This window comes from Salvelinus namaycush, chromosome 1 (genome assembly GCF_016432855.1).
Source record: "Salvelinus namaycush isolate Seneca chromosome 1, SaNama_1.0, whole genome shotgun sequence".
Taxonomy (NCBI): domain Eukaryota; kingdom Metazoa; phylum Chordata; class Actinopteri; order Salmoniformes; family Salmonidae; genus Salvelinus; species Salvelinus namaycush.
Genome location: NC_052307.1, coordinates 68,101,681 through 68,126,348, shown reverse-complemented (window position 1 = coordinate 68,126,348; position 24,668 = coordinate 68,101,681). Strand labels below are relative to the sequence as shown.

Genomic DNA, 24,668 nt, shown 5'->3' with positions numbered 1-24,668 from the left:
TGTCTAATGTGTGTTCATGTGACATTTGAGTGACAACAATTATTACAACAATATCTATGGGCTATAAAACCTAGGTAAAAAAACATTAGCTGACATTTCTGACAAGTTATAAATAGCTCTCTATGGTATGCATTGACTGACATGACAAGAGGAACTGATGATGCACTACCCAATTTCGAAATTGCACCTTGTGCGTTCTACTATTACAACTTTCAAGAGTAAGTTTAAAGCCGGACTGAGTTCGCCCACCTCCCCCCCTCCCCTCCCCCTGTTATAGACGTAGATCTTTGTGTCCATGCATGGGGGAAATGTAACCGATGTCCAGCCGATGTTGTCTTACCTGATGAGGTTGAGGGGCTGCTCCTTGTAGAAACAGAGGAACCTAGCCCAATTCTTATAGAGGTGGTAGCGTTCGCTCTCACACTGCTCATTTGTGTTCCTCTCCCAGTATCGACACTGACAGCACAGAGGACAGGAGAATAATCCGTTCTAGTTTAGAAAAAATCTGACATCCTCACATGAAATCTACTGTGAGTATGTTGATGTGATGTAGGTGGGGCGTCACGTGTTTCTTACATCATGAAGTGGGAAGGCTGAGGTGTAGGTCCCGTTGTTCAGTAACCGCTTGATACCTTTCTTGTCTGTCTCCTTGCGGTCCTCTTTATAGTACGGACAGCGAGACAGGATGTAGTACACCTGACAGGAAGGGACATCAGATCAGTGTGTGTGTGTGTGTGTGTGTGTGTGCGCGTCTCTCTTGATTCTGTGTTAGGATTCTGTACTCACTATTCTGTTGCGTGTAGAGGGGGGGAAGAAGGTGTCTTGGTTTTTGATGAGGAAGAAGTCTATCTTGTCCTTATCAAATGGAGAGGTGAAGTAGTCAGGCTGTGGGCGCATCACCTTCTCTGGCAGGCGGAACGGTCGGGAGAGCCACTCCAGTGGAACGTCCTGTCCGTGGGGGATGTCGCTTTCCTTAAAGGGAACCTTGATCTTCAGCACGTCAGCGTAGGTGGCCAACACCTCCCACGGGGCGTGGATCTTCAGGAAGTACGTTTTCAGATCATCCGAGTCCTAAGAGGAATGAGTTGAGAGAGGGCAGAGCGAGGCAATTTGACTGACCATACAATTTAAGCACAAAACAGAGGAATCATTTAAAATAGAGTAGATTTATGATATTTTCAAAATTTTCCATTTGAATATAGTACACATTTTCACCTAAAAGTTTGTAAAGAAAACATAGAAACACTGTCTGTACAAAATATTAGGAACAGCTTCCTAATATTGAGTTATTTTCTTTTTACGCTCAGAACAGCCTCAATTCATCGGGGCATGGACTACAAGGTGACTCCAATGCTTCCCACAGTTGTGTCAAGTTGGCTGGATGTCCTTTGGGTGGTGGAACATTCTTGATACACACAGGAAACTGTTGAGCGTGAAAAACCCAGATGCGTTGCAGTTCTTGACACACACCAACCTGTGCGCCTGGCATGTACGACCATACCCTGTTCAAAGGCACTTAAATCTTTTGTCTTGCCCATTCACCCTCTGAATGGCACACATACACAACTAATGTCTCAATTGTCTCAAGGCTTAAATATTCTTCTTTAATTAACATGTCTCCTCTCCTTCATCTACACTGGTTGAAGGGATCATATAAGGTAAGCTTTCACCTGGATTCACCTGGTCAGTCTATGTTATGGAAAGAGCAGGTGTTCCTAAAGTTTTGTACACTCAGTATATGTTAAACACCCTTCTACCACTGAGGAAAGAAGAATGTGGAGTGAAATTCCCCTTTAAGAAAGCTCTGCTGAGATATTCCCCACTTTGCAGTAATGTGATGTGCTGCTGCATGATGACCACTAGAGGGCCCCAGCGTGCCACAGATGGGTAACTCACCAATTTGTCCTCAGTCTCAAGCTCCAGTCCAGCCTTCTTAAGGTTGGCCTCAAACTCCCTCCTCCTCTCCTGTACAAATACAGATACAGACACACATGCACTTTACGCAATAGCAAGGACCAGGGCAGAAAAGCATTTATCCTTGTATCTCCCCCTCTATCACTTTATCCTTCCATCCATTCTTGTATTCTAACTTCCCCATTCATTCTCATAATTTTTCCTTGGGAGGATCCATTTTGTTCTTGTAGAAGCTCTGTTGAAAGACTGCCTGGCACCAGTCACAGCATTCTCAAAGTCCAAAAATCAGAAGCTAGAGGGCCTTGTAATAATGAAATTTGGTCTGTCTATGGTCTGTCTGTGGCATGAAATCTTTGCTTCTCTGTCAAGAAAGAGGTGGTGCAACTACCCCAACAACAAAGTTTCAACCACTGGGAACTTATCAGCCACTTCCTTTTAGCCACCTTCTCCTCTTACCGCCCTGATTCAGGCTGATTATGAGTCATGGTCACGTGGTCAGTTGACCCCAGACACTGTCTTTACTGTGAAAAAAGGTATTGCAACAGACAACTAAAATAGCTGTGTTCTTATTGAAGTCGTTCAGGCTCAAAGCACGCCTGACCACTCCAAGGTTAATGCTCTGTGCTGTCATGTCCGTGTTGATAAACTGCCATGTGTCTCTCTGTAACCACACAATGCTCTCTGTCTCTGTGTTGATGATGGTGCGTTATGCTGCCCACCTGCTTCTTCTCTCCATCCTTGTCATCTAGGTAGGACAGTATGAAGTCAATCCTGCGAACCCCGTCCCTGAAGAACACGGTGTCTTTGTTCTGCTGTAGTCTGTCAGTCTGGAGGGCAGACAGAGAAGAGTGTCAGAACACTAACCCACACAAACTATTTCTCTCCTCCTATGAACAGAGAACATCTGTTTACTGAATGTGACGATGTACGTTAAAAGTACATTAAAAGTACATGGTCGTAGTTTAGTATATAGTTTAGGACACACCCAAAATTAAATAAACAAATGTATTTTGTAATGAGTGTGGACTTTCTCTCTTTTGTGTGGTTTGTCTTATGTAACTTGAATAGGAGTTAGGAGGCAGTGGCTCCTGGACACTTTCCAGTGAAGGCATGCCTATCATTATGCTAAACGTAGCCCTCAACTATGGGAAGCAATGTGGTACATACTGCACTAGGGCCTGAAATGAACGTTTTGGTTTTTATAATAACGTTAAACCTAGTCTTGATATTCTCAGATCATCCCAGACCAGTATACAGCCACTTCTTGATTCAAGCCCCAAACCTGGCACTGACAATACTCTTCAATCACAATGCTCCACACTCCAGTTGGCCAGGGTCCAGTTTCTCAGTTCAACACTCCACACTTCAGTTTATTTATAAGCATATTAAGCATGTGTAGGAGAAATCACCCTTGTTAAAAAGTTAAATGTTTGTGAAATTCAGGATATTGTATATACAGTAGGTTAAAGGCTGTTTCTCAACTAGGTTTGTTTACTCCTGGTTTTATTCCACCTGAGGGGTACAGCTAAGGTTTTACAGTGCTATGCCCTGCAGTTAGGACGACAGAGGGGAAAAACCTTATCGACACAGTCTTGGACCCGGAGTGGAGGAAAATGGCTTTTCTTGATCCAATCGGCTAAGATTATGTTCACCAATTCCAGATCTTACATCATCTTTTGAACCTCAATTGTGAAGAAGTATTGCCTGTGTGGGGTCTGTTTCACCGTGTGACTAGGAGGAAAAGCGCTTCAGTCCAATTAGCTTAGTGTGCGACAAAACAGAGGCGGGTCCCTAGATACAGCGGTATCCTGGCTCTGGAGAACACACTGCGGTCTGGAAGAGAAACAGAGCCCCTCCCCTTTTTGTTTATAAGCCCCCACACCCACAAACAGGGAGGAAGGAAACAGGGTGGGGATACAGCATTTAATTCCCATAATCATCAACAGAATTAGGTTGTGGAAAGCATATTAGAACAATTTGAAATGTATGGCCTTCCACCTTTATGTGTCAAAGCACGCTTGAATATGAGTGAGAGAGAACATGTTCAAGTTCGCTAGTTCTTGAATAACAGATTAATGCTGGATAGAGAACACGGACACAGACACATAACAGACACAGTAATATTCTCTCTGTAGGCAGTATTTTAGTTTGTGCTTATTGCCTGGGGAGAGCTGATCTGATAAAGAGAGGAGCTCTCTGAGAGACACTGAGGTCTTGTGACTGAACAATGAGAACTGTAGTAGAAAGAGGTCAGTTGTTTCCAACTTAGGCAAGGTACACAAAGGCATGCAAAACAACCTCTTTCAATACACACTCACTATTGATCAAGAATATTGATCATGGATGGGGATCGATCAAGCATGTGGAGGAAGACTAAAAACAAGCACATAATCATACATTTCTTACAGCCAAATACGCACATAAGTGCCAAAATGTATCTACTAATCCAGTATACCTTCAACATTTCGTTAACCTTTATCATGTAAATAATTTGATGTGTTTTTTGTTTGTTGCAGCTTTCAATTAATTTGCCCGTTGCATTGCAGAACACTGCTGCATTACAGCACAGAGAGCTTGGGAAGTCATCTAGGGCAGGGATATGTTCATGTAGAGTGAAAGGAGAGTGTCCAGGCAGGTCAACATGGGGTCATGGGACTCACCTCTGTGTGTCCAGGTAGCTGTGTACCTCCGTCCTCTATAAAGTTATTAAGACTGTGGACATTACATTCCTCTGTGAAGAGAAAAGAAACACGAGCAGAGATTAGTTCCCATAAAGGGCAATCTGCAGTTGCTACATACATTTTTGGACTTATGATATACTGCATATGAGTCCATTGATTCTTGAATAATATAACTTATACATGCCTCATGAGCTTAGTTTAACTGTCACACCCCATCAGAACCCAAAATATAAACTAGTTTTAATCCAATGTTGGTAAATATTGTATATGTAAACAAACACAGTATAGCCTCAAAACATGGTTTAAAATATAATGTTGATATCTTGGAAGGTCAGTCCTTGCATCTATCCCACTGGGCAAAAACTGGTTGAATCAATGTTGTTTCCACATCATTTCAATACATTTCTTTAATGTGATGACGTTGAATCATCGTGGAAAACTGATTGGATTTGTAAAAAGTCATCAACATAAGGGAATTTCATCTCTATTTCACCCAACTTTGAACCTAAATCTAATGTCATGGTGAATTCACATTAGTTGACAACTCAAACAAATGTAAATAAAAAATGTATGTTGAACTGAGGTATAGGGCTAAGGATTGCCCCTTTAACAGAAAACTATTTCCAATGTACAAATGGCATAGTGATATGTGTACAGAAATGTGTAACCACTCATTTACTTGAGAGAAAGCAATGGGTTATTTGTCTATATATTTTACGTAATTATTCCAGCCTCATCACACCAACTAGCCTAATAGGTCATATGAGATACAACATACACTTGATATGAAAATGTCAAACTTGTTCCCTGTGGTCATGTATGATAGCTTCACTACATACAGTCAATTGGCTAAATGAATCCTAGAAAAATAAAGCTATGTTATTTAACTAAAATGACTGTAATGTCATCAGATACACTACTTAAACCCCATGAAATCCCATGACCCATCCCTCTGTTTCCACCGACATTCCTTTTCTACAGATTTGCCAATGATTTTGCAGATGATCGAGTCGGTCTCCCTCCTATTACGTAATAGTTCTATATTGAGAGCAGGGATTGCTGATGTGAAGAAAACAGCATTAGTCTGTCAGTGGAACTGTGTTGTGGTCAGATGTCAGAACACCCCAACACAACACTGTGTTGACATGGACTGCCCTCAGGGCAACAGCATGGTGAAATAGACATGAAGACACTCACTCTCTCAAGAGCTCTCAGAGATAAAACCAGGGGAAAGAACTAAACACATATACCTATAAAGACCCACTAGCACAAAAGCACACTTTCCATCTAGACACACAGACAGAAACACACAGCATTCCAGCAGCAGCGCAGAGCACTCCCCCAGCCTGGCAGAAACCGCTAGAGGAGGGAATGTGCTCATGTTGCAGCACTGCCTGCCTCCTGGTTATTTCGGAATGCTGGGAAACAAGCACTTCCCGTGGGGAGGTTAGGCCTCTACATACACGGAGGGATGGGGGAGGGGCAGCAGCCCATTCAGAGGCCCTGTAGTTCCCTCAGACGTAACACAATCTAGCTTACCACAGGAAGGATTCCTTCTGCCCTGAGCCTTTCTTTCATTGGATGAGTGGGATATTTTTAAAGAACCAGAGGTTTGACTGAGTGCCTTGCAAGCCAATGAGAGGCTCGAGGGAGCCGCTCTGTACAGCTGAGAGGTAAATTAAAGAGACAACTCATGAGGTTGGAATGATGTTGAGACTGCCAGCCAGCCAGATGAGTCGGAGCACAAGCATCCCTAACCCCTATGAAGGTCAAACTAGCAGAGGGATTTTCCAAAGAAGCTGTGCCAAGCTGTGATGATTGTACTGCTAACAGTCATTATCAGTCCAGAGCTGAGCAAACAAAGAGAGAGAGGGAGTGTGTTACCAAACAGGGACAAGGCCACTTTTATTAGACATTTATAGATAGCAGCACATCCACACACATGCAGAAACACACAGTATAGTATACGCATAGTATACAAACGTTCATAGACACCTCAGCACCCAAGCAACACACATTTTTCAATGTTTTCAAAAATGAATACAATGGGATACACATATCCTCAAATACAGTATGGTTTAAACACATAATGTTTACTATTGTTTGTATATATCCCATATATTTAAAGTATGTGGACACCCCTTCAAATTAGTGGATTCGGCTATTTCAGCCACACCCGTTGTATAAGTGTATAAAATCGAGCACACAGCCATACAATCTCCATAGACAAACATTGGCAGTAGAATGGCCTTACTGAAGAGCTCAGTGACTTTCGAAGTGGCACTGTCATAGGAGGCCACCTTTTAACATTTCTGCTCTGCTAGAGCTGCCCCGGTCAACTGTAAATGCTGTGAAGTGAAAACGTCTAGGAGCAACAACGGCTCAGCTGCGAAGTGGTAGGCCACACAAGCTCACAGAACGGGGCCGTCGAGTGCTGAAGCGCGTAAAAATCGTCTGTCCTCAGTGGCAACACTCACTACCGAGTTCCGAACTGCCTCTTGAAGCAATGTCAGCACAAGAACTGTTTGTCGGGAGCTTCATAAAATGGGTTTCCATGGCCGAGCAGCCGCACACAAGCCTAAGACTACCAGGCGCAATGCCAAGCGTTGGCTGGAGTGATGTAAAGCTTGCCACCATTGGACTCTGGAGCAGTGGAAACACGTTCTCTGGAGGGATAAATCATGCTTCACCATCTGGCAGTCCGACGGAAGAATCTGGATTTTGCAGATGTTAGGAGAACGCTACCTGCCTCCATGCATAGTGCCAACTGTAAAGTTTGGTGGATGAGGAATAATGGTTTGGGGCTGTTTTTCATGGTTCAGGCTAGGCCCCTTAGTTCCAGTGAAGGGAAATCTTAACGCTACATCATACAATGACATTCTAGACGATTCTGTGCTTCCAACTTTGTGGCAGCCATTTGGGGAAGGCCCTTTCCTGTTTCAGCATGACAATGCCCCCGTGCACAAAGCGAGGTCCATACAGAAATGGTTTGTCGAGATCGGTGTGGAAGAACTTGACTGGCCTGCACAGAGCTCTGACCTCAACCCCATCGAACACCTTTGGGATGCATTGGAAAGCCGATTGCGAGCCAGGCCTAATCACCCAACATCAGTGCCCGACCTCACTAATCCTCTTGTGGCTGAATGGAAGAAAGTCCCCCCAGCAATGATCCAACATCTAGTGGAAAGCCGTCCCAGAAGAGTGGAGGCTGTTATAGCACCAAAGGGGGGACCGACTCCATATTAATGGCCATGATTTTGGAGTGAGATGTTCGACGAGCACATACTTTTTGTCACGTAGTGTACCACCTCCTGGAACTAGACCCACATTCAGATAGTAGGAGATCCACTAGTGAAGATGTACATCTAAATAACACCCACTGTCTGCAGAACACCAACTTACTGTAAACACGCCTGTAGTCTCCAGCACACTCTAAATTAAACTGACATTGATAAGCACATTGATGAAGTCCTAGAGAACTACTCATCCTACTGTAGCTGACCTACAAGTACCTTCAGTGGGTAGTCTGGAGTGATGAATATCCCACATTGTCTTGCACATCCATTTAAGCTATAAGGTCCGAGGGGGTGTGGGCTGTTCTTATGCACGAAACAACGCAGATTGCCTGGATAAAGCCCCTAGCTGTGGTATATTGGCCATATACAACAACCCCCCCCCACCCCCCCACCCCCGAGATGTCTTTTATAGTCTGATATACCACGGCTTTCAGCCAATCATCCTTCAAGGCTTAAACCACCCAGTTCATATTATTTCTTAGGTGCTGGATAAATGCATAAAGATGTATGCACTCAGTGCAGGTGTTCTTTCAACATCTGCTAGGAGTGTTGGCCTTAAGCCTTGGTCCTAGATCTTTATAAAGGGAGAGATCTAGCAGGTTTCTGCTCATGTTTCCCTTTCTGAAATATCAAATAACCCACAGAGAGATGCACAGATGAAATTATCCCAACAAAATCACACGAAAAAAATATATTTTAAAATGTCAAATATGGTACAGGTAAATTCAATAAATGTAGCATATTGGATTTGAAAGGTCATTTCCTTGCTTCCTATACTAAATCAAATGGAGCGATCCACTGGTAAACCCAAGCCTTGGCACACTCACAGAGGACCAGAGGATGCAGAGTGGGTTTGGGCTATGAGGAGCCTGGCTCTGCAGCCGCTGGCATGAAGGGAGGGAGGCTGAGCAGCGAGCAAACAGCACAAGCCTCAGAGTAACCAACAGCAGTACATACAGACACAGCCACTGACTATGAGGTTAGGAGAGGAGAGAATGAAAGGATGGATGGACAGACAGGTGTCACATTAAGCCTTTCGTCTGCCAGTACCTGTTAATAGTTTCATCCTGAATGCTGTCAGCACAGCAGGGCCATCTTCTTCAGAGGAGAGACACAGGACAAAGGGGTTAGTCTGCTTAACAAAGTGCTGCTGGACATTGATAGATGCTTTTATGATATCATAGATACACAAATTCTGAATTAGAATATCTAGAGTAGCACCCACCACAGACACACTAGCCTCAAACAAAAAGGCCATGTGTTAAATATGTTTGATATATTCTCTGTTTGGCTCAATCACAGCAAGTGGCAGTGTGAGGACAGGAATACATTATTCAATTTTTATTTGTGCCATAAAGAAGCTGTCACCTTGATGCTGGTGAGGACCTAACAGCACCTGCGTCACCTGCTCCTACCGGCAGCACCTGTCTACTTCCCAGTGACAGTCACAGTGCCTTCCTGATTGTCTATTGTTTCAGCCAGATTAACTTTAGACAGCCTGGTAAATTATGTATTCATCAGACCAAACCAATATGGTTTGTGATTTAAATGGTAATACGAGGCCTGAGCTTTACGCTACTTTCCTCTAATGAACCTTCTCCTCTTCTGTTTCAGCTACTGGGCTTCCCCTATTATTCATGTTTCAAGTTTTATTAGTCGTATGTACAGGATACACATGGCATACCATGTCCAACAAAATGTTTACTTGCAGGTTCCTTCTCGCCAATGCAACAACAATAAGGAAATATAAAAATATGAACATAAAGTAAATGGCTAAGTAGAATAAAATGTTTAGCATAAGTATAATACAGGAAGGCACAATTTATCAACAGCAATTGTGATGTGTGTGTAGCATGCATTTATGTGTGTGTGTGTGTGTGTGTGTGTGTGTGTGTGTGTGTGTGTGTGTGTGTGTGTGCATGTGTGCTAAGGTGAGGAGAGTCAGTGCAGGTGGTCAGTCCAGTTCAAGTGTTCAGAAGTCTGATGGCTTTTAGATAGAAACCGTCTCTGAACCTGTAGGTATCATACCTCATGGTCCAATTCTGTCTGCCTAATGGTAATGAAGTGAAGAGCTAATGGCTGGGATGTGTTTGGTTCTTGATGATGCTGCAGGCCTTCCTCATGCACCGTTTTGAGTAGATGTCCTGGAAGGGTGACAGCACGGTTCCAGTGATGTGCTGGGCTGTCTTCACCTCCCTCTGAAGGGACTTGCGGTCTGGCCGGAGAAATTCCCGACCGTACCAGGCCGTAATGCAACCGGTCAGGACGCTCTCGATGGTTCAGCTGTAATATTTGGAGAGGACCCGGGGTGGCATGTCAAATTTCTTCAGCTGCCTTAGGAAGTAGAGACACTGTTGCACCCTCTTGACAAGAGTGGTGGTGTTGTTGGTCCATGTCAAGTACTCTATGATGTGGATGCTGAGGAACATAAAACTAGTGACTCTCTCTACTGCAGTCCCGTTGATGTGGATCGGGGAATGTTCCCTCCCTTCCTGAAGTCAAGAATCAACTCCTTTGTTTTGCTGACGTTGACGGAGAGGTTGCTGTCCTTACACCACAATGCCAGTTCACTTACCTCGTCCCTATAGGCATACTCATCGTTGTTGCTTATCAGGCCTACAACCGTGGTGTCGTCAGCAAACTTGATGTTGGAGTTGGTGTCGTGCAAAGCCACACAGCCATTGGTGAACAGGGAGCACAGCAGAGGGCTGAGGACACCCCTGGGGGGCCCCGTGTTAAGAGTCAGTGTGGAGGAGGTGTTGTTGCCTACCCCCACAGCCTGTGGTCTGCCCGTTAGGAAGTCCAGGATCCAGTTGCAGAGGGGGGTGTCCAGACCCAGGGCTCTGAGCATCATCATCATATCACAGTTGGCTCTACCAGAGAAAGCTTATTGATGATGGAGAAATTGTTCTCTGATGAACTACAAAAGTGTGTCAATCTCATGTCATGTTAGGCCAGGGATTCTCACAGTTTATAATAGATAAAAAGACAGTTTATAATATATAAAAATACAGTTTATAATAGATTTAAAAAATACAGTTTATAATAGGCATTGTGATGCTGCACAGTGACGCTGTACCCTATTTAATTAGATGGATATCTAGACTAAAGGTTAAAGCATTCCAATATGTCTGTATATACTGTAGTTCAATAAGTACTAAATGGAAATGATTGGCCCATTATGTGCCATTCATCCTCCACATAACTAGAGCTGATTAGTTTATCAGGGAAACACTGTAGGCCACAGACATTCACAACATTCTCATTCACTCATGACCAACATGGTAAGATAACCGGCCATATGTCTTATGGCCCTACACACAGCAGACGGATCATCTAGAAGGCCAGCATGTGAGGCTTGTGCAACGTACATCCTATTGTTGAAAGATGTTAGTGGATGAGACACAATGAACCACAACAATGTCACTATGTTGCTACCATGGCCTGACGTGACCTATTATGTCTAAACTCTTATCATCCTTGTAGCTCCAGCTAAAAATAGCACCATGACATATCAGACTGGCTTCTTTTGACTGACTCAAACATACATGACTCCTGGCTCCAATAGCCTAACTACTGACATCATCCCCAAGTTCATTTTCTCAGGGGAAAGACAATACACAGGATACCTCACTGAAATTACATTGGTTTCCTTACCCTGTAGAAAGAGAGACCAATCCATGTTTTGCTTTTGTTTACCTTGCTGAAGTAACCACATGCTAACTTTAGGATTTAATTTAGGATGTAATTAGGTTGTAAATTCTGTGAAAAAAAATATTAAATTCCCTTTTGTTGATTACTTTTTTCCAATCCAATCAGTTCTCCACGTTGATTCAGCGTCATCACATTACATTTTTTTGTTGAAATGACGTGGAAACAATGAGTCAACCAGTTTTTGCCCAGTTGGAAAGCTGTTTTGAATCCCTATTCTCACATCGTCTGTTGATGACTTTCTGCACATGGAACAAACAAAATCTCCCTTCTTATCTCCAGGATACCACAGGCCTAGTCCCAGAAGGGAACTGTGCCTTGACAAAACCCTGAATGTTAGATCAGTAGAGTGGACCAATACCCCGGTGCACCTCCCAGCGAGGGATCATGGGCAGAGCAGATAGCAGAATTCATACTTTATCTTCTCTAAAACAGACATGAAATGTCATCCTTCTAATACTATACTGTTTGAATGAGGCATTCTTGCATAAGGAGGAAAAGTAGAAATGTTAGAATATTACAGAATTTGTCCTTCCCCTAATTCTCCTCATCTGCACCGTTTGGCCTTGTTGCGTACTGCATAATCACCACTGAGGATATGACAGAGTACATGAAAACAAACTGTTGTTCTTTGTTCTTCGTAGCTTGTTGCCTGTTCAGATGTGATGCCCAGGTTAACCCACAGATAGAACATGAAATGCTTTGGCACAGAGCTTCCTAAACCCACAAAGCAACACAATCACAAAGCCCACTGTGATCAAGTGCATCGACCAATGTTACTCAGATGTATATGTTAATCTGCTCATGGCCATTGAAATGTAATTGTGGAAGACCAAAGAAGGGATAATAACCAATTGGAAGTGAAAGGAGAAAAGTCCAGGCGTGTAATGTTTTTATCAGAGAAGTATTTATATGAGAAGTGAGTTAACCCTCTCGCCTATATTCAGATATTCAGATACTGCCCACAGTCTGTCTAACTCAGCTATCAAAGAGAAAATATAATTACTCAGACAGTTTCCATGGCAACACTGGGGCTCCCCCTAGTCTGTGAGCCAAGATAAATTCACTGGCTTGCCCTCCCCACCAGATATAAAACACCTTAAATGGAAGCGGCGCACAACTGTCTAATACGTTTCTTATTAGATCATCAATGATTAAGGGTGAGTGCTATAATGCAAATATGATTATTTAGGCCTAGTTTGTGCCTGACTGCCCCCGATCAAGACCAATTAGGCATGCAGAATTGGTAACACTGTCACGTTCCTGACCTGTTTTCCTTTGTCATGTATTTGTTTTAGTTGGTCAGGGCGTGAGTTGGGTGGGTTGGTCTAGGTTTGATTTTCTATGTTGGGATTTTGTGTTCGGCCTGGTATGATTCTCAATCAGAGGCAGCTGTAGATCGTTTGTCCCTGATTGAGAATCATACTAAGGCAGCCAGGGTTTCACTTGTGTTTTGTGGGTGTTTGTTCCTGTGTCAGTGTTTGGGCCACACAGGACTGTTTCGGGTTAGTCACGTTTGTTGGTTTTTGTATTTTGTAGTGTTTGTTGTTTTTCCATTAAATAATGAATACTTACCAATCCGCATCTTGGTCCGATCCATGCTCCTCCTCGTCTGAGGAGGAGAACGACTACGACAGACGCTACAAACACGCTATGAAATGAATAGAGGTTTTACTGCGATAGTGAGAGATGTTGTTTACTTTGTAGAATAGCAGGCCTAATATTTGATAATACTACAGTGCCTTATCGGAACCTTTCAACAAAACTATTTTGGAAATGCAAATGATTTAGAGCCATGAGAGCCATAACAAGGCAGCCAGTGTGAGCATGTGGGTAATATAACTATGAAAATAAATTATTCTGTAATAGAACTGTATTATATACTAGATGCCGATGAACCTGAATTCTATTCACGTTCAGTCCCTATATAAACTGTCAACATGGTGATCCACAACACAGACGCACATATAAATAGATCTTTGTTATTGTTATTGTGCAGGAAGGTTTTCCCAGGAAGGTTTTCCCTGATAACAGCCAACACAAAGCTGTTGGTGTGAAAGGGCAGTCTATCAACACAGAACTCCACACTATCTAGACCCAGTGTGGGTAGTCAGCCATACTGTGGATATTTACTAACAAGGAGCCTTAACACAAAAGGGCAAGTGACAGATTGTCCTTAAATTAACCTGCTCATTCAACTCACTACACATTAAGAACAGAAATACCTATTGTTTAGAGATAGTGGAACCCCATCACTTGGCCCTGTTTCTGTAATACCAAAATAAGTTAAATGGACAGCAGAGTCAACAGATTTTTCACCTAATCAACACGAGGATTCAAACCAGCAACATTTCAGTTACTGGCCCAACGCTCTTAACCACTAGGCGACATGCAGCCCTATAGGGGTGAAATGCTAAGAGGGATGTAAACAGTGTGAGAGAGGTTGGAGGGAAGCCTGACTGTTTCCATCCATCAGTGAACTTGCTCCAACTCACTTAATTTCCCAGCAGAGAGACGGATGTAACAATATCTCAAAACCATAATTACTGCGGCATTATTGAAACCACTTTACTGTCGACATTATGAATGCTCAAGTACTTTTTCTATGAAGCCATACATTGCAGCCTACAAAGTATTTTTAAAAGGAACATTTGTAATTGTTCAAATCTGTTTATTACCCACAGCAGCTCTACATTTTCTGAGCTACCTCTCAACCAGCAACATTTCATAGAGGGACCCTTGCTACCATGACAGCTTAACACATTATGCAGTGGATGGCTGTATTTGGAGACAAAGTCGTCTCTGCGGGCAACTCTGTATAGGCACACTGCCACATTCTCACAAATTGTGACATTTTTGTTATAACAAATGTGATCTAGTAATATATTCTGCATATATTCTGATCTTTACGGCCTATTTGTCACGAAGCACAATTGGAAAAACTGTAGTACTGTTACAGTCCAACTCCTCCCTACAGATCTCTTCAGTGAGTGACTGCTCAGTAAGTCCATAGCATCATGGTCTATTCCCTGTCTAGATTGGCACTCAAGGTAGAGAGACTATCAGCAGAAGATTGTGTTTAAGTGTTCATGCACTCAATGTTAACAACTATCTGGTCTCCAGCGTGTAATTATGTGAGTATTACCTTGGGACAGTGTGGCTCCACACAAAGCAAAGGTTAAAGATATGGATTAGAGGCCTACTGACGCCCTTTGACACATCCTGAAACTAGGAAATAACTGAATACAATTAGCAATCCAATTTGTGTTGGATTTTACAAATCAATGATTAGACAGTTAAGGACAACCACATGCGATGGACTGGACATGTCTGTGTTAGCACACCATTGCAGATGTCTACCTGTAACTTGTTTCCTTTTCGCCATGAAATTTCACAGAAAACATGAACATAGGACACAGCTTATTCACACAGGAGCACATTTAAGGGAGACGTAGGGGAGCAATACTGAAGTTATAGGGCAGTTAATGGTGTTTAAAAGGGCGGGCATGGACACAACAATGGCCAGTTTCAAGCGGCATTCCTTGTGCAGTATGGAGTGACTAATAAGTTCTCAATAGAGGGATATAGATAAGCAGAGTGCCGCTTGCATCAGCTTTATTAGGCCTATACATTAGCACAACAGATCAACCTTGCATTGAATAAGACATCCATCTGCAAAAATTTTTTTATCACAAACCTGCTTGGAAATTATTAGAATTACATCATTATGAATAATATTTAACTTATATGGACTCAATACTAATCACTTTGAATGCTGATGTGTAAATCAACAAAGAAATTGCCAAATACATGCCATTTTACAGACTTCTTTCTGGAATGAGCTTCAAGTACCTGTCCAGTAAGAATCTCTTTCAAAAGATAATATTCTGATAACTCATACCCAAATAATGTTGCTGACTCATGCGGCCAAAGCATAAATTGGAGAGAAAACACTTTAAAAAACCCGCCTCAAACTTGTATCTCAAACAGATGTTCTAAAAAAATGCTTGCTATTTCCTTATAGAGGATGATGTCATCCTCTAGATGGCCAATCAGCAGTCTACTAGCGTAAATATTTTTTGGGACCATATATGCTCACACCATTCCAACGCAGAAAACATAACATACTTAATTGCAATTTTTTGGAAGGAGAACGATTTCACTCATATTGTAATTAATTATTGGTCCTATTTCATATAAATCTGGAAACACTGGACAGTTACTTTAATTTGTCAGTTTCTCAAACTTCAAGTTTGTCCTTCTCTCTCCCAGTAGACCTGTCAGCATGTGAATGGCGTCATCGCATGTATTTTCAGTCATTTCAGAACTATTTTTCAAACCTTTTCCATTTAGTTGTACAACTGTGAAACACATGAAACTGTTTCCGAAACATAATCTGTTATAAATAACATGTAAATTCCATAACATTTGCGAATCTTTAGGCAAAACATTGTATGTGCCTGTCATCCAGGTAGCCCACTAACGTAAGTGACATATGGCACAGACAGAAGTAATAGCCATTAGCCAAACATTATTCCGAACCCAAATGATAGACAGTGGAATTTCTAGTCACAAAACTGATAGAAGTAGCCTTTGGTTGGATGCGTTTCCTTGAGCATTTTCTGAAAGCGCTATAGTAAACTCCTTAATAGCCAATGAAAACAAAGATTATGGTATAGCCTACGTTTACCGTGTATATTACCAAAGTAGGCTAATCTCCGAATGTGCTTTTTACCTCCAATCTGGGAGTCCATTGCGCTCTTCATTTCGATCAAAATTTCATCCCTTGCCTTTCCCGTTATTCTTCTCATCTCCACCGACTATAAGGAAGGAGTTGCTTTCTCAGGAAAGTGAGGACGGAGAGAGAGGATGCCACCCCACGACTCGATCCTCGATCCACTGTATTTGAGTTTGAGGCTTGGGTTTCACACCAGAATCAACGATTCTGGCATTCATTGGCTGAAAGAATAGCCCAACATTGTCTTGACATATCCTATCATATTATGATTGCACTCATACTGCTTCTCTATCCACGATACATATTAAAGGGGAGTGGCAAAATTACGCACATTCTGTCGGCAAATCATTGTGCTTGGGAATTAGTGCATCATACATTTTACCATGTGAATGGCCTCAAACTTGATGTTTGGTAATTTTGTACGGTTTTGAAAACCCTTCAATTTTCACCAAATTAATAAATATTTTGTACAGCCTAACCATATGAGCCTAACTGACTATCCTACTAAATTAATTTCAATTTGGGCTATGTGAAGAAACACAGTCCACCAAGCAAACTGCATACATATATATATATATTTACTTTCTCTTAGAATTAGGCATAAATTATATATAATATATTTCAAATGTATTCAAGAGATGTTCTCTCTGACAGAGTACAGTACTAATTGAAGATGGGTGATGGTTCTTAAAATGTAACCTACTTTCTAGTTTGGATTTTTTTGTAGAGAAAAAAAACTATTGGGTATTAGTAGGGGGAAACACTGAAAGTTTTGGTGGAAAAGGTTGTGTGTGTCAACAGTGGGGTGCCCATGTTTGCTAGGGATCGAAAGAGTCTGTGCAAGAGTGGCAGGTTGAGTTGGCCAGAGTCAGAGTAAGTAGTACAGAAGGTGTCTTATGCTGAGGCAGTGGGGGATCTTGAGAGAATCCCTGTGAGTAGGCCTAGTAGATCTGTGACAGCACAGAGGGATAGGTCAATGAGTGATGTATGCTTCAGAGAGGTTGGTTCAGCGTTCATAACGATAGTTACATTTTTTCCATTTTGTGGATCAAAGTATAATGAATTCAAATCAAATCAATTGTATTAGTCACATGCGCCGAATACAACAGGTATTATATATATATACACTGCTCAAAAAAATAAAGGGAACACTTAAACAACACAATGTAACTCCAAGTCAATCACACTTCTGTGAAATCAAACTGTCCACTTAGGAAGCAACACTGATTGACAATAAATTTCACATGCTGTTGTGCAAATGGAATAGACAAAAGGTGGAAATTATAGGCAATTAGCAAGACACCCCCAAAAAAGGAGTGATTCTGCAGGTGGTGACCACAGACCACTTCTCAGTTCCTATGCTTCCTGGCTGATGTTTTGGTCACTTTTGAATGCTGGCGGTGCTCTCACTCTAGTGGTAGCATGAGACAGAGTCTACAACCCACACAAGTGGCTCAGGTAGTGCAGTTCATCCAGGATGGCACATCAATGCGAGCTGTGGCAAAAAGGTTTGCTGTGTCTGTCAGCGTAGTGTCCAGAGCATGGAGGCGCTACCAGGAGACAGGCCAGTACATCAGGAGACGTGGAGGAGGCCGTAGGAGGGCAACAACCCAGCAGCAGGACCGCTACCTCCGCCTTTGTGCAAGGAGGTGCACTGCCAGAGCCCTGCAAAATGACCTCCAGCAGGCCACAAATGTGCATGTGTCAGCATATGGTCTCACAAGGGGTCTGAGGATCTCATCTCGGTACCTATTGGCAGTCAGGCTACCTCTGGCGAGCACATGGAGGGCTGTGCGGCCCCACAAAGAAATGCCACCCCACACCATGACTGACCCATCGCCAAACCGGTCATGCTGGAGGATGTTGCAGGCAGCAGAACGTTCTCCACGGCGTCTCCAGACTCTGTCACGTCTGTCACATGTGCTCATGTGCTCAGTGTGAACCTGCTTTCATCTGTGAAGAGCACAGGGCGCCAGTGGCGAATTTGCCAATCTTGGTGTTCTCTGGCAAATGCCAAACGTCCTGCACGGTGTTGGGCTGTAAGCACAACCCCCACCTGTGGACGTCGGGCCCTCATACCACCCTCATGGAGTCTGTTTCTGACCGTTTGAGCAGACACATGCACATTTGTGGCCTGCTGGAGGTCATTTTGCAGGGCGCTGGCAGTGCACCTCCTTGCACAAAGGCGGAGGTAGCGGTCCTGCTGCTGGGTTGTTGCCCTCCTACGGCCTCCTCCACGTCTCCTGATGTACTGGCCTGTCTCCTGGTAGCGCCTCCATGCTCTGGACACTACGCTGACAGACACAGCAAACCTTTTTGCCACAGCTCGCATTGATGTGCCATCCTGGATGAACTGCACTACCTGAGCCACTTGTGTGGGTTGTAGACTCTGTCTCATGCTACCACTAGAGTGAGAGCACCGCCAGCATTCAAAAGTGACCAAAACATCAGCCAGGAAGCATAGGAACTGAGAAGTGGTCTGTGGTCACCACCTGCAGAATCACTCCTTTTTTGGGGGTGTCTTGCTAATTGCCTATAATTTCCACCTTTTGTCTATTCCATTTGCACAACAGCATGTGAAATTTATTGTCAATCAGTGTTGCTTCCTAAGTGGACAGTTTGATTTCACAGAAGTGTGATTGACTTGGAGTTACATTGTGTTGTTTAAGTGTTCCCTTTATTTTTTTGAGCAGTGTATATACATCTTAATAATGCTTACTTAACCAACAATGCAGTTAAAAAAAATATGAATAAGAATAAGAAATAAAAGTAACAAGTAAGTAAAGAGCAGCAGTAAAATAACAATAGCGAGACTATATACAGGGGGGTACCGGTACAGAGTCAATGTGCGGGGGCACTGGTTAGTTGAGGTAATTTGTACATGCAGGTAGAGTTATTAAAGTGACTATGCGTAGATGATAACAACAATGCAAATAGTCTGGGTGGCCATTTGATTAGACGTTCAGGAGTCTTATGGCTTGGGGGTAGAAGCTGTTTAGAAGCCTCTTGGACCTAGACTTGGCGTTCTGTTACTGCTTGCCGTGCGGTAGCAGAGAGAACAGTCTATGACTAGGGTGGCTGGAGTCTTTGACACTTTTTAGGGTCTTCCTCTGACATTGCCTGGTATAGAGGTCCTGGATGGCAGGAAGCTTGGCCCCAGTGATGTACTGGGCCGTACGCACTATCCTCTGTAGTGCCTTGCGGTCGGAGGCCGAGCAGTTGCCATATCAGGCAGTGATGCAACCAGTCAGGATGTTCTCAATGGTGCAGCTGTAGAACCTTTTGAGGATCTGAGGACCCATGCCAAATCTTTTCAGTCTCCTTGTCGTGCCCTCTTCACGACTGTCTTGGTGTGCTTGGACCATGTTAATTTGTTGGTGATTTGGACACCAAGGAAATTGAAGCTCACAACCTGCTCCACTACAGCCCTGTCGATGAGAATGGGGGCGTGCTCTGTCCTCTTTTTCGTGTAGTCCATAATCATCTCCTTTGTCTTGATCACGTTGAGGGAGAGGTTGTTGTGCTGCTACTACACGGCCAGGACTCTGACCTCCTCCCTATAGGCTGTCTCGTCGTTGTCAGTGATCAGGCCTACCACTGTTGTGTCATCGGCAAACTTAATGATGGTGTTGGAGTCGTGCCTGGCCGTGCAGTCATGAGTGAACAGGGAGTACAGGAGGGGACTGAGCACGCACCCCTGAGGGGCCCCTGTGTTGAAGATCAGCGTGGTGGATGTATTGTTACCTACCCTTACCACCTGGGGGCGGCCCATCAGGAAGTCCAGGATCCAGTTGCAGAGGGAGGTGTTTAGTCCCAGGGTCCTTAGCTTATTGATGAGCTTTGAGGGCAGTATGGTGTTGAACGCTGAGCTGTAGTCAATGAATAGCATTCTCACATAGGTGTTCCTTTTTTCCAGGTGGGAAAGGGCAGTGTGGAGTGCAATAGAGATTGCATCATCTGTGGATCTGTTAGGGCGGTATGCAAATTGGAGTGGGTCTAGAGTTTCTGGGATAATGGTGTTGATGTGAGCCATGACCAGCCTTTCAAAGCACTTCATGGCTACAGACGTGAGTGCTACGGGTGGGTAATCATTTAGGCAGGTTACCTTAGTGTTCTTGGGCACAGGGACTATGGTGGTCTGCTTAAAACATGTTGGTATTACAGACACGGACAGGGAGAGATTTAAAATGTCAGTGAAGACACTTGCCAGTTGGTCAGCGCATGCTCGCAGTACACGTCCTGGTAATTTGTCTGGCCCTGCGGGCTTGTGAATGTTGACCTGTTTAAAGGTCTTACTCACATCGGCTGCAGAGAGCGTGATCACACAGTCTTCCGGAACAGCTGGTGCTCTTGTAACGGATGTGAAATGGCTAGCTAGTTAGCGGGTACGCGCTAATAGCGTTTCAATCAGTTACGTCACTTGCTCTGAAACCTAGAAGTAGTGGTTCCCCTTGCTCTGCAAGGGCCGCGGCTGTTGTTGATGTGTGCAGAGGGTCCCTGGTTCGCGCCCTGGTTGAGGGGACGGATGTAAAGTTACACTCTCATGCATGTTTCAATGTTCTTTGCATAGAAGTAGTTTAGCTCCTCTGGTAGGCTCGTGTCACTGGGCAGTTCTCGGCTGTGATTCCCTTTGTTGTCTGTAATGGTTTGCAAGCCTTACCACATCTGACGAGTGTTGCCTGTTTTATGGTTTTTCTGAGGGCATCGCGGGATTACGCTTTCGGGTTCGAGTCCCGCTCCTTGAAAACGGCAGCTCTAGCCTTTAGCTCAGTAAGAATTTATACCCCAGTCTTGGTGGCGGTAATTCAACAGAAATTGGATGCCAACCACCGTTAAACCTCAGCGAATAAGATGTATGTTTAGAAACTCTGATTTAGGCCTACCCTTGCATTACATTTACAATCCATTAGACTACTGTAGGTGGCGGTAAGGATGACGATTGGGTTATTTGCCCACTAAAGGCAGGAGCGGGGAAAACTACCCTACCCAGCATACATTACAGCATGCAAACCGAAGTTGCAGCGCCAGCGTGAAGAAGGTAAAGCGGTAGATGCAGCTAGCTAGCAACACAAATCAGCGTCGAACGCTTTATGTAGTAGCTAGATAGTTTACTCAACACATTCCAGCGTATCAATGAAGTATTGTAAGATATAGAATGCTTGTGTGTGGTTGTGGTATGTTCCACCCTCCCTTTATTCAAAGTCAGCTACAGCTAACGTTAGCTAGCCAACGAGGCTACTAGTTGACATTAGCTAGATATCCAACGTCGATTTCCATAACTGGTTTACTCCTTGGTGAATTACTCAACCCTGCATGTTGTTATGCTGTCTTCCCGTCAAATACCATGACAATCAAAAGCTAGCTAGGAGCCCTGAGATACGCACGAACTAGCTACTAATGTTAGGGGGCGTAGTCGCTGTGTTAGCTCTTGTCCATCGCACGACGACGAGATGCCCCTGCTTTGCCGTTTTCCATATCCTTTCATCGTAACTCATCAAAATAAACATGTTTGTAGTTTGCGGGATTACTTTTCTCTGTATGTGTAGGGTGTACGTTCTCCCAAAAGGCGGTTTAGGAGTACTTTCTCCCAAAAGACGGCTTAGGAGTACTTTCATTATCGTCAAAAGACCCTGATCCACGCTTATGCGTGTGATCTGCACTACGAGCTGCTTGCACAAGCGTGGACCAGAGCTTCTCTTGCAGTATTATTGAGCTAGATGTAGGACTCAGGCCCGTTTTAGGATGGGCAGCGCCATTGAGGACTTTAAACGTGTTGAAGTAGTCAACAGAGTGGGACATCCTATAGGTTAAGGAAGGATCACATAATTCCATCCAGGTTGATGGAGGGATCAGCCAATTAATTATACTCATGAGCAAACATCCCATAACTGCAGTTGGCAATAAATCGCCAACCTTTATACCTGTTCAAACAACACTTCAGGTGGCAGTATGCCTCTTTTCAGTTTGTTTACAAACTTCATAGAAGTAGTAGAAGGAGAAAATTGACTACTTTAAAATGACTACTTTTTGCCCATGCTCTAGCAGACATTATGGGACAGATACAATGTTGCGTCCTCTAACTACAATATCTCTATGGGTGGTATACAAGGCAATTCATTGTCATTGCGTGATGGACCAGAGCTACTGTGTTGTGTGCAGAACAATCTAAGTATATGAGTCTAGTTGTATGTATGCAATGTAATCACAATTTACATATATGCAGTGAGTGGGTAACAGACTGTGATCTGTGTGTATTTATTTAAAAAAAAATTTTTACAGATTGTCGCTACACCATTTTAGTCTGGTATTGGTCACACCATGGCAAAAGTTGGAGCTGTCATCAATCCCCACACATTTGTTGAGTTATCTGAGCTGAGCAGCATCCCAACCAGCTCCCGCAACCTGTGAGTCTGCAACTCCAGTAAGATACGTTCTCACACTAACACAAACGGTAACATTACGTAGGATGTCAAACATTAAATTATCTGAAGGCCCTCGGTACAGATGCACCCACTCACAGTACTCAATGTTCACACTACGCTGCAGAGGACTTATAGGCCTACTCATCTGCAGTTGACTCACCACACCTGATGTCACACTTGACATCTTGTGTTGATGTTGTGCAATTGCTCTGAAATGTTAGTTTAATTGTTTTTACCTGTCAATGTACTTATTATTTACAGTATAGGCCTAAGCTTTAAATGGCTAGATCCGTGTTGCTGTTTTTAATGTATATCTTTCTGTGTGTCTGTTAAGGGTGGAAGGACTGCCATCACCCTTGAACCTCACTGATACAAAAAGTGGTGGTGTTGCAGCTCTACCAGGCTAAGGTCAGTCATTTCTTGACAAAGTGAAAATATTATAATGCATGCTATATTACCATACATATTATATGTTTCAATTACCACTCAGAACAACCCTCTCATACTCTTCCAGGCTCTTGGCCCCTTGACTGTGTGAAAGTTGTTTTTTTCATGTGGTATCAGACCCAGGCCCTTGAGAGCAATGTGTGAGCAAGAGGACCACGGAGACGGTGGCCGTAACAAGCTGTCCAACAGTGACGCCATCAAGCTGACAGATGACCTCTCTCTGAGTGACTCTGACCCTGAAGAGCGTAATGAGTCCATAGACCCAAAGGTGGAAGACTTGTCCTCATCTGATGATGAAGAGCACCAGAACTCTTGCCCTGGTCCCGGTCCCAAGAAACCTACATTCAGTCTGACAGGTGGCAGCTCAAGCTTCTCCAACCGCAGCCGAAGCATCTTTGATTGCCTGGAGAGTGCCGCTAAGCTGTCCTCATCCCATCTGGGCCAGGACAATGTCATTGACAGGGTCTTTGCACGTCCCCCTCCACCCCCACTGCTGCCGAGTGGAAAGAAGTTTGGGGAGAAGGTGGGGGAATTGGTCAGCAAGCCTCCTCAGAAGAGAGGCGTGCCAGATTACCTGGTGAATCCTGAGCTCTGGACGCGTTATGACCTGGAGGATGTGCCAGAGACCAGTGACAGCAAGAATAGCATGGAGGCTCAGCAGTACATACAAAGCCTGCAGCAGAAGGAGAAGGAGAACACGATGGAAGATGATCCTGAAGAGCCTTTTACACCTACTTTCAACCAGGGCCAGAGCAATAGCTCAGAGCATAAGATCGTGTTCTCCAGGCCTAGCCGGCCACAGAAAGATGAATCTGCAGAAGTTAACAAGCCTGATCGAACTAAGAAGGCAGGGATGGGTCTCTGTCACTTAGATGATGAAGAAGAGGAGGGTATAGGCCTAGCAATCGCCCCCCAACGCCCAAAGGAGAGTGAGCGGAAGAGGAAGTGGACACCGGTGGGTGACGCAGAGGGTGTGCTGAATGATCGGAAGGATCAGCCGCCTATTGGCTTCGTCATTAGTAGGAACGTCAAAAGGAAGAACTTCCGCAAGACTTCAGAGAAGGAGGAGGACTGAGAGTACACATGCATGACCTCAATCAATTGAAATAATTGAGGACCCTAAATATGAACAGTATTTTAGTGCTTCCCTGTAGAACCTCAACCAGTGGAGTTTTTTTCCTAATCAAGGGAATTGTTTCGGCCTCTTGACTTTATCAGAATCAATGTAAAATGTGTATTTTGAATATTAACTTCAGACAATGAAAGCACTTGTCAGTAATGCTAATGTATATGGCTGTTTTGAAGTCCAAAGAATATTGAATTTAGCTGTCAAGTATACTGGTGGAAGTGTAATGTAAACAATTGTATTTGTAGTAGACCCTTGTAAGTGGCATTTATTTTTCCTATTGCTATAACTATTATTGATTTATTGGCGCAGTAAAGTCTTCCCACAACTAAA

The 24,668-nt window shown here is 43.6% G+C and overlaps 2 protein-coding genes across 6 annotated transcripts in view; one reads left to right on the top strand and one right to left on the bottom strand.

Moving 5' to 3' along the window:
• LOC120047841 (anoctamin-5-like) overlaps window positions 1–16,619 on the bottom strand; it is a 24,470-nt gene extending 7,851 nt beyond the window's left edge. The window contains exons 1-7 of the mRNA XM_038993392.1: window positions 16,338–16,619; window positions 4,575–4,645; window positions 2,634–2,741; window positions 1,897–1,965; window positions 787–1,071; window positions 577–696; window positions 341–456 (exon numbers count right to left, since the gene is read on the bottom strand). Of these exons, the coding sequence (XP_038849320.1) occupies window positions 341–456; window positions 577–696; window positions 787–1,071; window positions 1,897–1,965; window positions 2,634–2,741; window positions 4,575–4,645; window positions 16,338–16,413 (845 nt within the window). The 5' untranslated portion in view covers window positions 16,414–16,619. The remainder of the gene's footprint in view (window positions 1–340; window positions 457–576; window positions 697–786; window positions 1,072–1,896; window positions 1,966–2,633; window positions 2,742–4,574; window positions 4,646–16,337) is intronic.
• On the top strand, window positions 12,644–24,668 carry LOC120047849 (protein TSSC4-like). Of its 5 annotated transcripts, none has more exons than XM_038993412.1 (4): window positions 12,644–12,762; window positions 22,620–22,761; window positions 23,097–23,170; window positions 23,277–24,668. In XM_038993412.1, exon 4 carries the CDS (start codon window positions 23,346–23,348, stop codon window positions 24,282–24,284), a length of 939 nt encoding a protein of 312 aa, XP_038849340.1. In that variant the 5' UTR covers window positions 12,644–12,762; window positions 22,620–22,761; window positions 23,097–23,170; window positions 23,277–23,345; the 3' UTR covers window positions 24,285–24,668. The 5 variants fall into 5 exon arrangements, with proteins under 5 accessions (XP_038849340.1, XP_038849362.1, XP_038849354.1 ...); XM_038993434.1 differs by lacking the exon at window positions 12,644–12,762 and adding an exon at window positions 21,308–21,378 and having other exon boundaries at window positions 22,620–22,744; window positions 23,327–24,668; XM_038993426.1 differs by lacking the exon at window positions 12,644–12,762 and adding an exon at window positions 21,308–21,378 and having other exon boundaries at window positions 22,620–22,744.